Source organism: Pholis gunnellus (genome assembly GCF_910591455.1).
Source record: "Pholis gunnellus genome assembly, chromosome: 10".
Classification (NCBI taxonomy): Eukaryota; Metazoa; Chordata; class Actinopteri; order Perciformes; family Pholidae; genus Pholis; species Pholis gunnellus.
In genome coordinates, this window is record NC_136537.1 from 2091515 (window position 1) to 2106182 (window position 14668).

The window sequence follows — 14668 nt, forward strand, 5'->3', positions numbered from 1 at the left end:
CCCCGCCCTCAGTAAACTATCAATAGATAAATCCAAAAACAGAAAAGTCACGGAGGAAAATAGAGAGTTTAATTCTGCGTGGACGTATTAATCTGCTTTCACTGCCAACGATGCTGGCTTACCTGTATGCTTGATATGTGGCGAGATATTTGCAAACAACAACAAATGTAATGTTGAAAGACACTTCCAGAACAAACACACAGCATTAGCTGAAAGTATCACGCTGGAGATGAGCGAAAAAGAGCGATTCCTCAACTGCAAATTCAAATTCTCCTCTTCATAAGAGTTTGATATTGTTATAACAGGTAAAATACTTTGGATCACAATAACCATTTCTTCAGGGATCCCATACTGCCGCAATATACGCCAAAGGTTTTCATGATGAATGGAGTCAAACGCTTTTTCAAAGTCAACAAAGTTTATATACAGTTCCCTCTGCTACTCTGTGCACTGCTCTATGAAGTTACCTAACGTGAATACGTGATCGTTGCAACCTCTACCCTTTCTGAAACCTGCCTGTTCTTTTCGGAGATGTTGGTCTACAGCATCTGTTATTTGATGAATAATGATCTTTGGCATGATCTTACTTGGTATTGACAGAAGTGTAATTCAACAGCAGTTGCTACAATTTCTTAGAGAAACTTTCTTTGGTACTTTGATGATGATCCCCTCTGACCAGTCATCAGGTATTTTCTTATTCTCCCATAGAGACGTAAAACGTGGTTGAAGAATTGTAGCTGCCAGATTCGGGTCTACCTTGAAGAGCTTTGTATTGAAGTTATCTGGACCAGGGTTTTTCCTGTTTTGAAATTAATCGCCATTATAATTTCATCTTTGGCTGGTGGTTCAATGCTGATATCCAAATCTGCTTCTGCATCTTGGAAGTTAGCCTGTGTTGTTGGTGGAGGCCTGTTCAGCTAAAATGCTCCGCCCATTCAGCTTCTTGGTCTGCTTCAGTTGTAAGAAGCTTTCCCTGTTTATCTTCTATTGGTATATCAGATACATCTCGATACTGAGTTTTGTATCTTTGTATCTATCTGATTTTGCTTCCATTACTCTTTTCTTTGCCCTCTTGCGTACATCAATGGCTTGCTATGTATCATCGGTTATCCACTGCTTTCTATCCTTCTGTTTGATGCCCAGACATTTTCTCCTGGTTTCTACATATGCTTGTTTTGCTTGTTCCCATTTGGTGTTAATCTCATCTGTGTCTGTATCCTATTGTTTTCACTTTAGGATCTTGTAACTTTTCAGTGGCAAACTGTTGTCTTCCTGTCTTTCTACTACCAGCTTTCCTTAACTTTCCTTTCAGTACTGCTAACACAAGGTGATGGTCACTAGCAACATCTGCTCCTCGCATTACCCTGACATCAAACAGTGAGCGTCTCCAGGTTCCATTAATCATCAGATGATCTATCTGCTTCCTGTCTCGCTCATTAGATGAATTCCAAGTCAATTTATGTATATCCTTGTGTGGAAATAAGGTCCCTCCGATGACGAGGTCATAGCTGGCACAAAGTTCCACTAATCTTTCCCCATTTTTGTTCATGATGCCACAGCCCTGTCTCCCCATGGCCCTGTCATAGCCGGTGTTGTCACTTCTGACTTTTAAGTTCAGATCCCCCATCACTATCTTCATGTCATCGCCTGGTGTGTTGTTAAGATCAGCTTGTAACTGCTCAAAAACTCATCTTTTGCTTCTTCATCACTATTATTTGTTGGAGCATAACACTGGATGATGGTTGTGTTGATTTGTTTTCCTTTTAGCCTGATCTTCATAAGTTTGCTATTGACCGGTTTCCACTCAATAAGACTTTTCTCGACTCCTTTTTGTAGAACGATGGCTACTCCTTCGGAATGGTGGCCACCATCCCTGCCTTAGTATAATACTGTCTCGCCTGTGCTGGCTCTGAGACATCTCGATCCTCTATATCTGCTTTTGCTTACTCCTAGTATGTGTAGGTTTGTCACTTTCCCTGACTCATACATTGTACGCACATTCCATTAACCTCTCCTTGTCTTATGCCTGTTATGAAGAACTTCCACCTTCCTGTCAGTGGCTTTGACCACTGGCATTCATCCTAGTATCAATTGATACACCTGGAAACCCATCACGTCTGTTTATTTTTTATACTTTTGTTGCTGTTTCCGTAACAATACCTTTTTACAGGACAGAGCCATCAACCCTGAGCCCAACCCCCAAACCTGGAGGACCAGGTGCCGCCTCACCCGTAACCTGCCTGGCATGGTTAAACCTGCCAGGGACCTAAGCCCCCGTCAATATAGCTCACAGGGTCATTGAGGCATACAAGCCTCCCTACTACGTCAATGTAGCAGCACGGGGGGGAGTTTTAGAATATTTACACCTCTTTAACTTGCCGTCAGGCAGCCCTTTCTATGCTCTCGTCAAAGTCACGAGACTCCTTTGACAAAAACAGTAATTTTAGCGCAGAACACAGAAGTTGCTGGTCTACCGCTGCCTTAGTCAATTAGTTTGTTTGGGTTATTGTGTGGCTTAGTTAGTTTGGATTCACCAAAGTCACACAACAGCACAAACAATAACACATGAAGGCAGCGGTAGACCAGCAACTCACAAATTCTGGGAGGTTGAAAGCATAGATGGATATAACTGCTTAATGTCGCCATCAGAAAGGGCTAGGTAAAGCGGTGAAAATATTTATTTATATATATATATATATATATATATATATATTCCTTTTTCTTTGTTGCTGCCTTCTTCAACAGCACATTGCCTTGCTACCGTGCTGGTACTCCTTTCCGTTTCCCCAAACTAGGGGCTATCTCATTTATATCATAATTTCTTTTGTTGCATCTATTTATTGATGGCTGTTGCAATGGGATCATATGTATTTGTATATGTGTATATATATATATACATATATATATTCACGGAAAAGAAAATGAGCACTAGTAGGTCAATTTGATTATAACGTCTGGTTAGTCAAGGACTCAACAAATTCATGTTTGTGTATGAATCTCTTCTGTTCTTAGATGGCGAACAAAGCAGAATCTGGACTTCAGCTTCCTGATGCTTTATGCTCAGGACAAAGGAACATACTATGTTCAGGTAGGGCTCAAAGGTCAGACAGCTGTAGATATACGCATTTCCCTTCTATATGTATCTAGGCTGTGTGATGTATGTAGAATGTGTAGAATTTGAATGGCCCACCTAGATAGTGTGGAAATACAGCACAAAGTGCATCCTAGATGAATGTTTCTCGATGTTCAAAGACAGAAATAAGTACTCTGATGAGAATTAAACATATTTGATGTATTTAACCGTAGCCAATTATCTTAAAAGCCTCTGTTGTCACAGTGTTATAGATCCTTAATAGGAACATTCCTCAGAGGACAAAAAGGGATGCATTTTACATTTCTAGCAACAGCTGTTAGTTTGCAATAAACAGTGGCACAGCTAGGCAGTTTTAATGAGCATCCATACACACCATGTTCAAACAGGCTCACAAAAGACAGATGCAAACAAAACCTCAAACTGAAGCAGAGTAATGACGTCACACCCACCCACACTCTTTGACTGAGTGCAACCACAATGAAAGGTCACTTGGCACCAAAGATCAAGCTAAAATCACGGAAATGGGGAAGTGTGGCAATATACTGTACTTTCAAGTGAAGTTCTATGCTTGTCCCCCTACCCGAGAGTGATTTAACTGTTGGGTTGTTTCAGGCTTGAAATAATTGTTGAGGATTTTTGTAATGGAATAGTCACTCACAATAACACTTACTAACAGAAATTAGTTTTGAAGATGGGGGTTTTGTGTTTCTGTGTTTTTCCAGTTAGAGGATGATGTTGTTGCAAAGGCAGGCTACTTCAACGACATGAAGACCTTTGCCACCCAGGAGCATTCAAAGCAATGGCTCTACCTGGAGTTCTCCCAGCTTGGATTTATAGGTGTGTGTTTGTGTGTGTGTATAAAGTATTAAAGCAGTAGGTAAATCCACATATCCAGCCTTTGCTTTTATTTTTAGTGTATACTGACATTTCAAATCTGTGGGTATGTGTGTAATCCTCCAGGCAAGATGTTTCGAGCCCGTGACCTCCCGATGATTGCAGAGTTTTTCTTGATGTTCCACAGAGACAAACCCATCGACTGGCTGTTGGATCACATTCTGTGGGTGAAAGTTTGTAACCCAGAGAAAGACGCGGTAAGTCAGTTGTGCCAAGAGGTGGAAAAAATAATAATAATGTAACACATAAAGCATGAACTGACATTATTATTATTTAAGATTCAAGACAACCATAGCAATATCTGAGAGAGCAATTCATTTGGCAACATGAAAAAACCAAGACCCAAATGAATGATCTGCTATACTGTGAATGGAAAATTAGAGCACCAGCACAGGAAAGATACAAATATTTTAAAATAGAAACAATAAACAATAACCTACTTGACATATGCTAAAGTGCATCCTTCTGAAAGTGTCCCTTAAGCTTAATGTACATGATAAAAGCCATTTGCAGCTGGAAAACAATATGTAACTATACTGTTTATAAACACAGTATTGTACATCATAATAGGATTGATTAAAAATGACCTTGCACGGCAGCTGGACATCAGGATCACATAAGAATCGCTGATCACATATCACACGAAAATATAGGCTTTAAGTAATGCGTTTATGTGCAAGGACCCATCAGCAGCCTGTGAGGACTTACTGACTAATGACCTAATGGCGTGCTAAGGTGTGTGTGTGACGAGACGGAGCGGTGACTGTTTGTTCTAATCAACAATGATGGCTCCTCAAGTATTATTTTTCAAAAGTGCCTCTGACCTATTCAGGTATGTCGTTCAGCGAGCTATTATTAGCCCTGAGGCCGGCAGCGACAAAGAGAGACGCGGGGTAGAGCCTGCATATTTACACATCCAACTTGATGAATTAAAGGTTTATTTCAACCAAACCAGAGTTGTTAATTGTTGGAAGTGGGAAAACTAGGCTAACCAATATGTTTTTTATTAATTTGAATGAATTTACAATTGGTGAGGTAAAATGACTGTTTTTGACTGCTTGAGGACTGCATAGCAGCTGTAAAACTGTTAATTGTTCCACAGAAAGTGGTATTTTAACCGTATGAACCTTTAAAACTGCAAGTCGTAGAGAAAGTAGTATCTGGGCGGAATGAACGACAGATGAATCATCCAACTTCATTTTTAAAAGTATAAATGGTAGAAAAAACAAGAAAAGTATTAGATATCCTTAAAGAGATGAATTTTTTGCCATTTGGGTGTGCAGAAGTAGTTAGAGTCCGGAAGAAAGATTAAAAGTTGAAATTGAAGACGTTGAATAATGACTTGAATCTCAATAGAGTAAATGCCGCCGAATCAGCATTCACACTAATAAAGATCAACAACAGTATACAACATTGTTGGAACAATAAAGCTATTTTGTTATTGGTAATTTAAACTATCTTTAGCTTTGCTAGTGCTGGTGCTCTAGTGCGACATCTATTGGTTCTCAATATCGAACATAGAACCTTTTATAATCCACATTTCATAAACAGTTAATTCCTCAATCACATTATGATGCTTAATAGTTATTATACAGAAACGTCTCTGAAAAAGGTCTTCACAGAACTAGAGCAGGTTGTTCAGTGGTAAATACTTCAGGAGTGTAGCTGATAATGGCAGTGAGTTTATGACAGTGCTGTTGGTTTGTCTTACCCAGAAAAACTGTAATGAACAGAAGGCTTTGCAGAAGCGGAGGTACAAGCCTTCCCTCTTTCAGCATGTAGGCCTCCACTCCTCTCTACCTGGGAAATTGCAGCATCTGAAGGTGAGTACCCCTCTCATTTAAAAAATCATTTCAACCACTCTGAAGTCTGTAAATCATCAAAAGTTCTAAATGTTATCCTTTTACTTTGTTATCGTCAATATTTGTATTGATTCAAATAAATCCTGTCATGAGTTTTTATATTGTCTTACATGCTGCCTAGAGCTAGTGTTAGGAAGTTAAACAGCTCATAATTCATCTCTAATATCATGGAACCTTCATCCGTTAGCCGTTAGCCGTTAGCGATGCTGCCGATTTAAACACGGATTGGTTGTTTACAATATAACGTCAGAGGGCAGCGTCTAGAAAAGCATAAATGATGTCCTGATCATTTTTACTGAACATTGGCAAATAACGATAGTCAAACTGTATTTCACACTGTGATGGTTAACGTTAACTGTGTGATTAATCCATGGCTCACATGCATGCCGAAGCGCGAGGGGGGATTCTCATGGCTCACGGATCGACAATGGTCAGATACACCAATACCCTTCACGGTTTGAACCGCGGATTAATTACACATTTGAACCATTGTTTTCCTGCCGATCATTATCTGCTGCAATCGGGAGATTGGCTTATTGCTCTAATAATACTACATTGTTAACAACAAATCTGTGTTGAAATCGTCAGGAGAGCTAGTAACGTTGGCAGCACCAGAGCTAACAGCTAACTTATGGAAGTTCCATTGAGTAAATTGAGGTTACACTATGATGCGTTATGTTGATCAGGCTTTATTTTATTTATTTATTTGTATTCGGCAAAGCTAAATTACGTTATTATGATATGTTCAACTTAATATTGTAAAATTAAGTTTTTGTTGTTTGAAGAAGCAGAGGATATTAGAGTGTTTTACCTCCTAATGCTGTGGACACACTAGGAGCGACAAAGCAACAGTCTACAAGTCATTTTAGAGGTAGCCGGTGACGTGAAACTACAAACTGATGTACAACACTTGTTGCTGCATGACGGGTGTGATGTTCTAGTGCTAGTCTCAACTTTTATTAGTGCTCCGATGATGCAGTAAATAGTCAAACCATCATGTGTTTTTCTTTCAACCTGTTCCATACCGTTCCATCTAAAGAAATTCCATTAGTCAGTTCCCAGTGCTATTTAAAAAAAGGTTTCTGCGACTCGCCAAGAATGTAGCTGCAATACTTGGCAGTGTTGTTGCTTTTGTCACTCGTGTGAATGCTGCATAACACTAGCTCTAAGCAGCTTATAATACATAATTAAACTACAAACGACAAGATTTTCTTTTATGAATAAAAATACAATCTTCTATTTTCCTATAATTTAAATTGTGTTAGCTTTTTGCAAATAACCACTATAGATGACTGTGACAAAGAAAAAGGATAACATTTACATTTTTTGACGGCCTACATTGACTTTGGGTGTGGTTGAAATACATTTTCCGAATGGGCGATAAAAAAAATAATTTGTTTGGAGTCTTGTATACCAGCTGCTAAAACAGAACAACAAAAACGATCTATTACTACTGATATGGCTTATTGACGATCTACAATCAGTATCTGGGGCAAAAAAACGGAATCAGGGGTGTCTCTGTATTTGCTCTCTTATTTTTCTGCAGATCCAATCTGTGACTTAAATCCGTGATACGATCCGAATCGTGAGTTTTTTTATCATGGAGTTTGTAGTGTGGCTTGCTACTTTCAATGAAGTAGCAGGTAAAATGACAATGCTTTTCAAAATGTGGGTCAAAATAAGAAGACTACCTTAACTTAGGTGCACCCAAAAATGATATACAGGACTGTCTCAGAAAATTAGAATATTGTGATAATCCCCATACCTGTGATTTAGTTTACTGAACCAAGCGGAGTGTTTTTCAAGGCTCAGGAAACCCTTGCAGGTGTTTCGAGTTAATTAGACGATTCAAGTGATTAGTTGAATACCCTACTAGTATACTTTTTCATGATATTCTAATATTTAGAGATAGGATATTTGAGTTTTCTTAAGCTGTAAGCCATAATCAGCAATATTAAAAGAATAAAAGGCTTGCAATATTTCAGTTGATTTGTAATGAATCCAGAATGCATGACATTTTTGTTTTTTTAATTGCATTACACAAAATAAAGAACTTTATCACAATATTCTAATTTTCTGAGACAGTCCTGTATACTATGTAGGGGTGTAACGGTTCACAAAATTCTCGGTTCAGTTCAATACCATACAGTGGTGCCACGATTCGGTACGTTTCAGTACGTTTTCAATCCAGCAAAAAAGCAGAAATGCCAAATCCTCGCTGGTGAGACTCTCGAGGGGGCGTTTCTGATTTGATTCTCTGTTTGGGCTTTTGTTTTCTTAAACAAAGCAGGAATTATGGTCTGGAGAAATGGGCTGGTGAAGGAGTAGGGTCACGGGGCTCAATAGCATTAAGCATGTTGGTACCGCCTGGTATATCACTACAGAGTAGGGATATACCTTTAGTCCTGTTTGAATCAGGAGGGAACAGATCAACGCTGCGGGGAGAGTTTGTAACAAATATCACGTGACTATTCACATACACTGGGCCTGATGGTGCCGGTGTAAACAGGAAGTAGATTGGTTGCTTAGTTTAAAAAAATACGATAAAATATACGCCATGATATGTTGAACATACAAGGAATTTGACATGACGGCAGATTAATAACATTTAACAATCAACAACAATCAGTGCAAGTAGAAACATATTACAATTTACAGAGAGATATAAAATAAAGTAAGATATAAAATAAAGTGAAATATAAAATAAAGTGCACAAACGAACAGACAACAGGACTATAAACAACGAACAGATAACAGGACTATAAACAAGTGAGATGTAAGTGTAGTGTAAAGTGTCGAGTGTATAGAAGGGATAGAAGGGATGCAGGGGAGTGACCGGTAGGAAATTGTCCCGGGGATGACAGAGTCAGTGGGGGACCCGGGCTCTGTTAATGAGCCCAACTGCCAACAGGAAGAAACTGTTCATGTGGCATGAGGTCTTGGTCCTGATGGACCTCAGCCTCCTGCCAGATGGAAATGGCACGAAAAGTCCAGGCTGAGAGGGGTCGGCTACAATCTTTCTTGCTCGCTTCAGGGTCCTTGAAGCGAACAAGTTTTGGAGGGACGGCAGATTGCAGCTAATCACCCTCTCTGCAGAGCGGATGATGCGCTGCAGCCTGTCCTTGTTCTTGGCTGTGGCTGCAGCGTACCAGACCGTGATGGAGGAGCAGAGGATGGACTCATGGCTGTGTAGAAGTGCGCCAACATTGTCTTTGACAGGTTGAATTTCTTCAGCTGCCTCAGGAAGTACATCCTCTGCTGAGCCTTCTTTGTGATGGAGCTGATGTTCAGCTCCCACTTGAGGTCCTGGGATATGATGGAGCCCAGGAAGTGGAAGGACTCCACAGCGTCGACGGGGGAGTCACACAGGGTGATAGGGGCTGGTGGGGCTGCGTTCTTCCTGAAATCCACAACCATCTCCACTGTCTTTAGAGCATTGAGCTCTAAGTTGTTCAGACCGCACCAGGTCACCAGATGGTTAGTCTCTCACCTGTAGGCGGACTCATCCCCACCAGAGATGAGTACAGGGCGCGCACATGCCGTGTTTCTTTTTCGGGTGTAGTAGGAGGAAAAAAAATAATGCTACACACACACACACACACACAGACAGACCTGTTAAAATGTATATATTTAGTTGCACTTGACAGATATTTGGTCACATCTCTGGATTCTTGTAAAACATGTAATCTGTAAAATATATTGGCCAGTCACATCTGAAGAAATGTTCATTTCTGGCCGAAGCCAAGGTTTCATTTGAACCCGTATCTACCGATACCGATGACGTGCCGATGTCACCCTAAACATAACATCTGACCATTGTTGCATGTCATACCCTTCTTATTCCCATTTCCAGTCTGCCTCTACTCTTTCATCAGTCTAATAAAGATATATTTTTTTTATAGATGTCTTTAGATATCTAGAGATATAGATATGTATAGATGTGTGTGTGTGTGTGTGTGTGTGTGTGTGTGTGCGTGTGTGTGTGTGTGTGTGTGTGTATGTGCCTGTGTTCGTGCTTACTTGTATGTGTAACTGTCCTTCCACCCCTCCAGGATAAGGACTTTGGGAAGCAAAGTTTGTTCCAGGCTCACAATAACCCAGCTGCAGAACTGAGTAGCAGCCTGAAACATTACCAGCAGCACAGTCTGGACAGGGCTTACAAAGGAGAGGACTTCTTCTGGGCAATAACACCAGTCCAGGATGACTATATCCTCTTCAACTTTACCCAACCAATCCACATTTCCAGGTCAGTCTGGCTTTTCATTTATTTAATTTTTTTAATTTACACACTTTATTTAATATTGCGAATGATCTGTCCCCATAGACAGTGTGAGTGCTGTTACAGACGCCTCGTTCAGAAGAAAAGCTGAGAATGTAAACATTGAAGTGAAAGATGGGCAGCTTGCCCTGTTATATTCCCATCAAAGTTTAAGTCCCAGCTTTCCTTTGTGTCAGTAAGATGTGAAGCATCTGCAGCATTTCTTGACCTTTCGTATTGGATACAAAACTTCCATCCATCCATCCATTTTCCTCCGCTTATCCGGGGTCGGGTCGCGGTGGCAGCAGGCCAAGCAGGCTGACCCAGACTTCCCTCTCGCCCGCAACATTTTCCAGCTCATTCTGGGGGATCCCGAGGCGTTCCCAGGCCAGCTGGGAGATATAATCCCTCCATGTTCTGGGTCTTGCCCGGGGTCTCCTCCCAGTTGGACGTGCCTGGAAAACCTCCAGTGGGAGGCGTCCAGGAGGCATCCTAATTAGATGCCAGATACAAAACAATAATACAATAAATTGTCCACCAAGGTGGAAATTTGTCTTGGGTTCATCAAACACAAGAATCAACAACGTATAAAGCAGATAGGCAGTTACCAAAACCAATACAAATCTATAGACAGGCCATGTTTGTTTATAATGACATAATTTGTCTTTTCATGATCTGATATTTCACACAATAACTTTTAATAAGGATAGATTTAAAGAGAGCTGGAGAGACGAGTTTGCGGCCCGACGTTGTCGGTGCTTGTGCCCTAAAAATGTGAGAGTGATCAGAAAAAGTCCATTGCAGTGTAGCATTGCAATCACAGCACAGCTTAAACCTTCTCTCAGAGTGAGATGCGGAGGGACCACGAGGTGTGCTAGCTTGCTAATTCTTGTCTCATTTGTAGTTTGATACAGTTTTGAACAGTAAATAAACAGTAAATTCATCCAATTCAGTGCCCCACTCCCTCATGCCCACTTTTAAGCATTTTTTAGAATTATAGTGGGTGTACTTATAAGCCTGGGGGTGAAGTTATTCTTAAAATGCACACCAATCACAGACTATATACATTACGGCAGGAAGCAGGAGTAATAGTTTTTAAACATGATGCATGTTATTAAACTTATTAGCATTAATACAATAGACACTAGTTTTCAGCATGGTTCTCTCATGTAGCCTACTGACTTCAGATCAGCATTCACAATAGGAGCCCGCTGCACAGTGCACTGTTAACTCGTCTGTTAGCTGCTGCTACTGCTAGCACTATTTAAAACTTTAACATTGGGGGCTGGTCACATGTTGTGACTAAAATGTGTGGACATTTTCAGCTATACCGCTTTTACAGTCTCTTGCTGTGGCTTCAGCCATGCTGCTTTGAACAGTCATGAGGAGAAGTGGCTGCGGTGGGATAACAGAGCGCCAGCAGACCTGGGACCAGCTAGTCTCGCATAGTCAGACCTCCACAGCGTATACATAAATATATGTAGACCTAGGATCATTTCAGTGACTACTATGAATAAGCAGGCCATACTTAAACTTTAAAGGGAAATTTGAAAATGTAAAATGATAATTTGAAAAAGTAAAGTGACAATGAAAAATGAAACATTTGAAATGTAAAAGCTGAAATTGAAAATGACAATAAGAAAAGAGAAACATCTAATATGAAACTCAAAATGCTAAATGGAAATTAAAAGAAATATATTATTTTTTTGTATTTGGCATTTGACATTTAAAATTTCATCTTTTCTGTTTGGCATTTACGATTTCATATTTTCCATTAGGCATGTTGCTTTTTCAAGATGTAAATAAGGAGGCGCAGCCCAAAAGCTGGAGGGAGGGTTAGAAATGGCTGGGACACAGAGGCATGTTATGGGCAGCGGGGAGAGCTGACTAGTAAAAAGCACAGAGAGTTTGGCAGAGCAGTATGTAGCAGGATTTACAGTGAGGAGAGGGAGTTACTTGTGTGTGTGCTTTGCCCAATCAGAGTCCGGTCGCTGCTCACCAATATTCCAAACTGCAGGCTTTCCTTTCCAAATTAATTTCGAACAACTGGGGATAAAATAAACCCGGCAAGACTCAAACTGCTCAAATAAGTGGTTGTCAAATGGTGGAGCTGCGGGTGATGAAATGAAGTATGTTGACGCTGTAATCCGGCTGCAGCAACATGACTTCTACAGTGGATACTAAATGATCCTCAGTGTTTTTACAATGGATTCTGACCTCACATGAGCTACCTTATAAAACTTGGTTGCAGTAAGCTGAGGGTGATGCCCTCACAACATATATATGGGTGAATGATGATTTAAGGAGTCTTACAGCCGGGAGAAAGAAGCTGTTCTGAAGTTTGGTGATACAGTAGCTGATTATCTCTTGCCAGGCGGCAGCGGGGTGAAGAGATTGTGACTGAGATTGCTGTATTGAAGAAGACTTGAAACTAGAGATTGAGACCATAAACTCATGTTTACAATGTTTACTGAATCAAGAGAGAAGTAGTCATTTTCTCATAGACTTCTATACAGTCAGACTTCTTTTTACAAACAGAAGAGTTGTCCCCTGGTGGCCTGTGGAGAGAATGGAAGGTTAAGGCACTTACTCATTGGCTTGCTTTTCAGAACCGGAGGTCGCCGCCTGGTTAATAGCACTTTGTTTGGCAGAGCAGCATGAGTCCAAACCAGTGACGTGTGGTGAGGTTCGTCGCTGGTGAGGCACTGAAAGAAGTTTTATTTTGAAAAATGACCGGATTCTCTCGCAATTTCATCCGCCTGTGCCTCGTGACACATGTCAAGACGCTTGTCTCGGTCACGTGATACGTTACCTCAAAAATGAAGCCCGCAAACTAGCGAAAATGAGTAAAACACTTTTGGAGAGCTTCTTTGCAAAGAGGAAAAGGCCACTAAGGAGACAGAAGAAGAGCCGACAACTACCAAGAAAAAGAAAGCTTCATTTAACAGACAACATCAGGAGTCTAATTAAATATCAGGAGTATTTCTGACGGCCAAACCCGCTCTGCAGAATATGTGGCGACAGAGGAAGATCAGCTGCTGGAGATTGTAAATGACGGTGGCCTTAATGTATGTTTGAGACAACAGCTCTGCTGGTGTTTTGTATTAAAATCAAGGCTGAATATCCTGAGATCACCACTAAAGCACTGAAAACCCTGCTTCCATTTCACACATCCTCTTTGTGAAGCGGGATGTTCTGCAGTGACAACAATCAAAACAAAACAAAGTAGTCTGGACATGAGGAACACACTTCGGGTGTCATTGTCTCCTATCACCCCCAGATGGGACCGTCTCGCTGCAGAGAAACAAGCTCAGGGCTCCACTGATTCAGCGTTATTGTGAGTTGTATTTATTTATGCATTTTATATTTGTTTTCATGCCGATCGTATCATTTTATTCCCTCGTGTTTTTCCGCCACACCTTGAAGACCGGTCTGTGAAAATATTGTCTTACATCAAACCGGTCCATGGTACAAAAAAGGGCCTGGCTACTTTGAGATTGACAGGTCGCTACCGCTACAAGAGCCACATACAGCATCTCTACTGGCTGCAGTCCACAAACCAATGGGTGACGTCACTGTGTCCAAATGAAACTGTGCTGTCCTCTCTGCTGTAGGTACGTGTTTCGCAGCGGAAATATAGAGACTAGTGGAGATCAATTCCACAACACCACAGTGGAAGTGCTGCCCAGCAATGTGAGTAACCTGTGTGTGTGTGTGTGTGTGTGTGTGTGTGTGTGTGTGTGTGTGTGTGTGTGTGTGTGTGTGTGTGTGTGTGTGTGTGTGTGTGTGTGTGTGTGTTGGTTCCATTACTCCATTACTGCCATCGAGCAGCTCTTGTTGTCATCTCAGGTGTTGATGCCTCGGGAAAGAGTGGCAAGGCAACACAAAACACCCACAACAACAAGCTATCTGCTATCATTCCACTGCGTGTGTGTGCGTGCGTGCGAACTGACACTTCTGTCACACTAAAGGGGATAATTGTTCATGCCGTGGGTGATCTTTGAGTAAAAAAATCACTGTGGAAGAGGGAAGGGAAACCCTGTTCCACCAGATGAGTCCAGGTCCAGAGGCGTCACATTGCAGGTGAAACACCAACTGACCAAACAGTGCACCACTTCTGACATAAAGAAGGATCAGGAAGTAAATGGATCAAGTACGTTACAAATGTAAAAGTTAAAAAAAAGCTCATCCTTGGTGAACTCGGGTGTTTTTTATTTAGTTGATGTCATAATGAACATGCCAGTATGGGGTCAGATCAGTCTCAATATTATTATTAATAAATACACACAAATCTAATCTAAATAAAATCCTGCCTTGTTGACATATTTTAGGCTAACGTTGCCTTGGTTAAAGAGATGCTTTTTATTGCTTTGAATTCTTTTATTTATTTCATGCCTGATGTCCTGCATCTGGTAAGAAATCTAAACAGAGCCCTTGTCCATTGACAGGTGTTCATCATTTCTGAGGGTATCGTTAACAAAGAGAACCTCCTCTCTAACAAGGTGTCAGCGGTCGCTATTTAGGACTTATTGACCTCAAAAGAAAGAATGGCATGAAAAG

General features: G+C 40.9%; 1 protein-coding gene across 8 annotated transcripts in view; it reads left to right on the plus strand.

Annotated features, from left to right (window-relative positions):
• The window catches only part of LOC306701739 (alpha-1,3-mannosyl-glycoprotein 4-beta-N-acetylglucosaminyltransferase B), a 35107-nt gene that overhangs the window by 12869 nt on the left and 7570 nt on the right, over positions 1-14668 (plus strand). For 4 of the 8 annotated variants that reach the window (XR_013767246.1, XM_079167129.1, XM_079167128.1 and 1 more), the window contains 7 exons: positions 3013-3088; positions 3817-3931; positions 4055-4185; positions 5704-5811; positions 9903-10096; positions 13389-13445; positions 13723-13801. Coding sequence is in view for 6 of the 8 variants with exons in the window: in XM_079167129.1 (XP_079023255.1) it covers positions 3013-3088; positions 3817-3931; positions 4055-4185; positions 5704-5811; positions 9903-10096; positions 13389-13445; positions 13723-13801 (760 nt within the window). In the remaining 2 variants the exon portion in view is untranslated. Of the gene's footprint in view, positions 1-3012; positions 3089-3816; positions 3932-4054; positions 4186-5703; positions 5812-9902; positions 10097-13294; positions 13446-13722; positions 13802-14668 lie in introns of those variants that run through there. The other 4 variants (XR_013767247.1, XM_079167131.1, XM_079167130.1 and 1 more) reach the window with 2 other exon arrangements.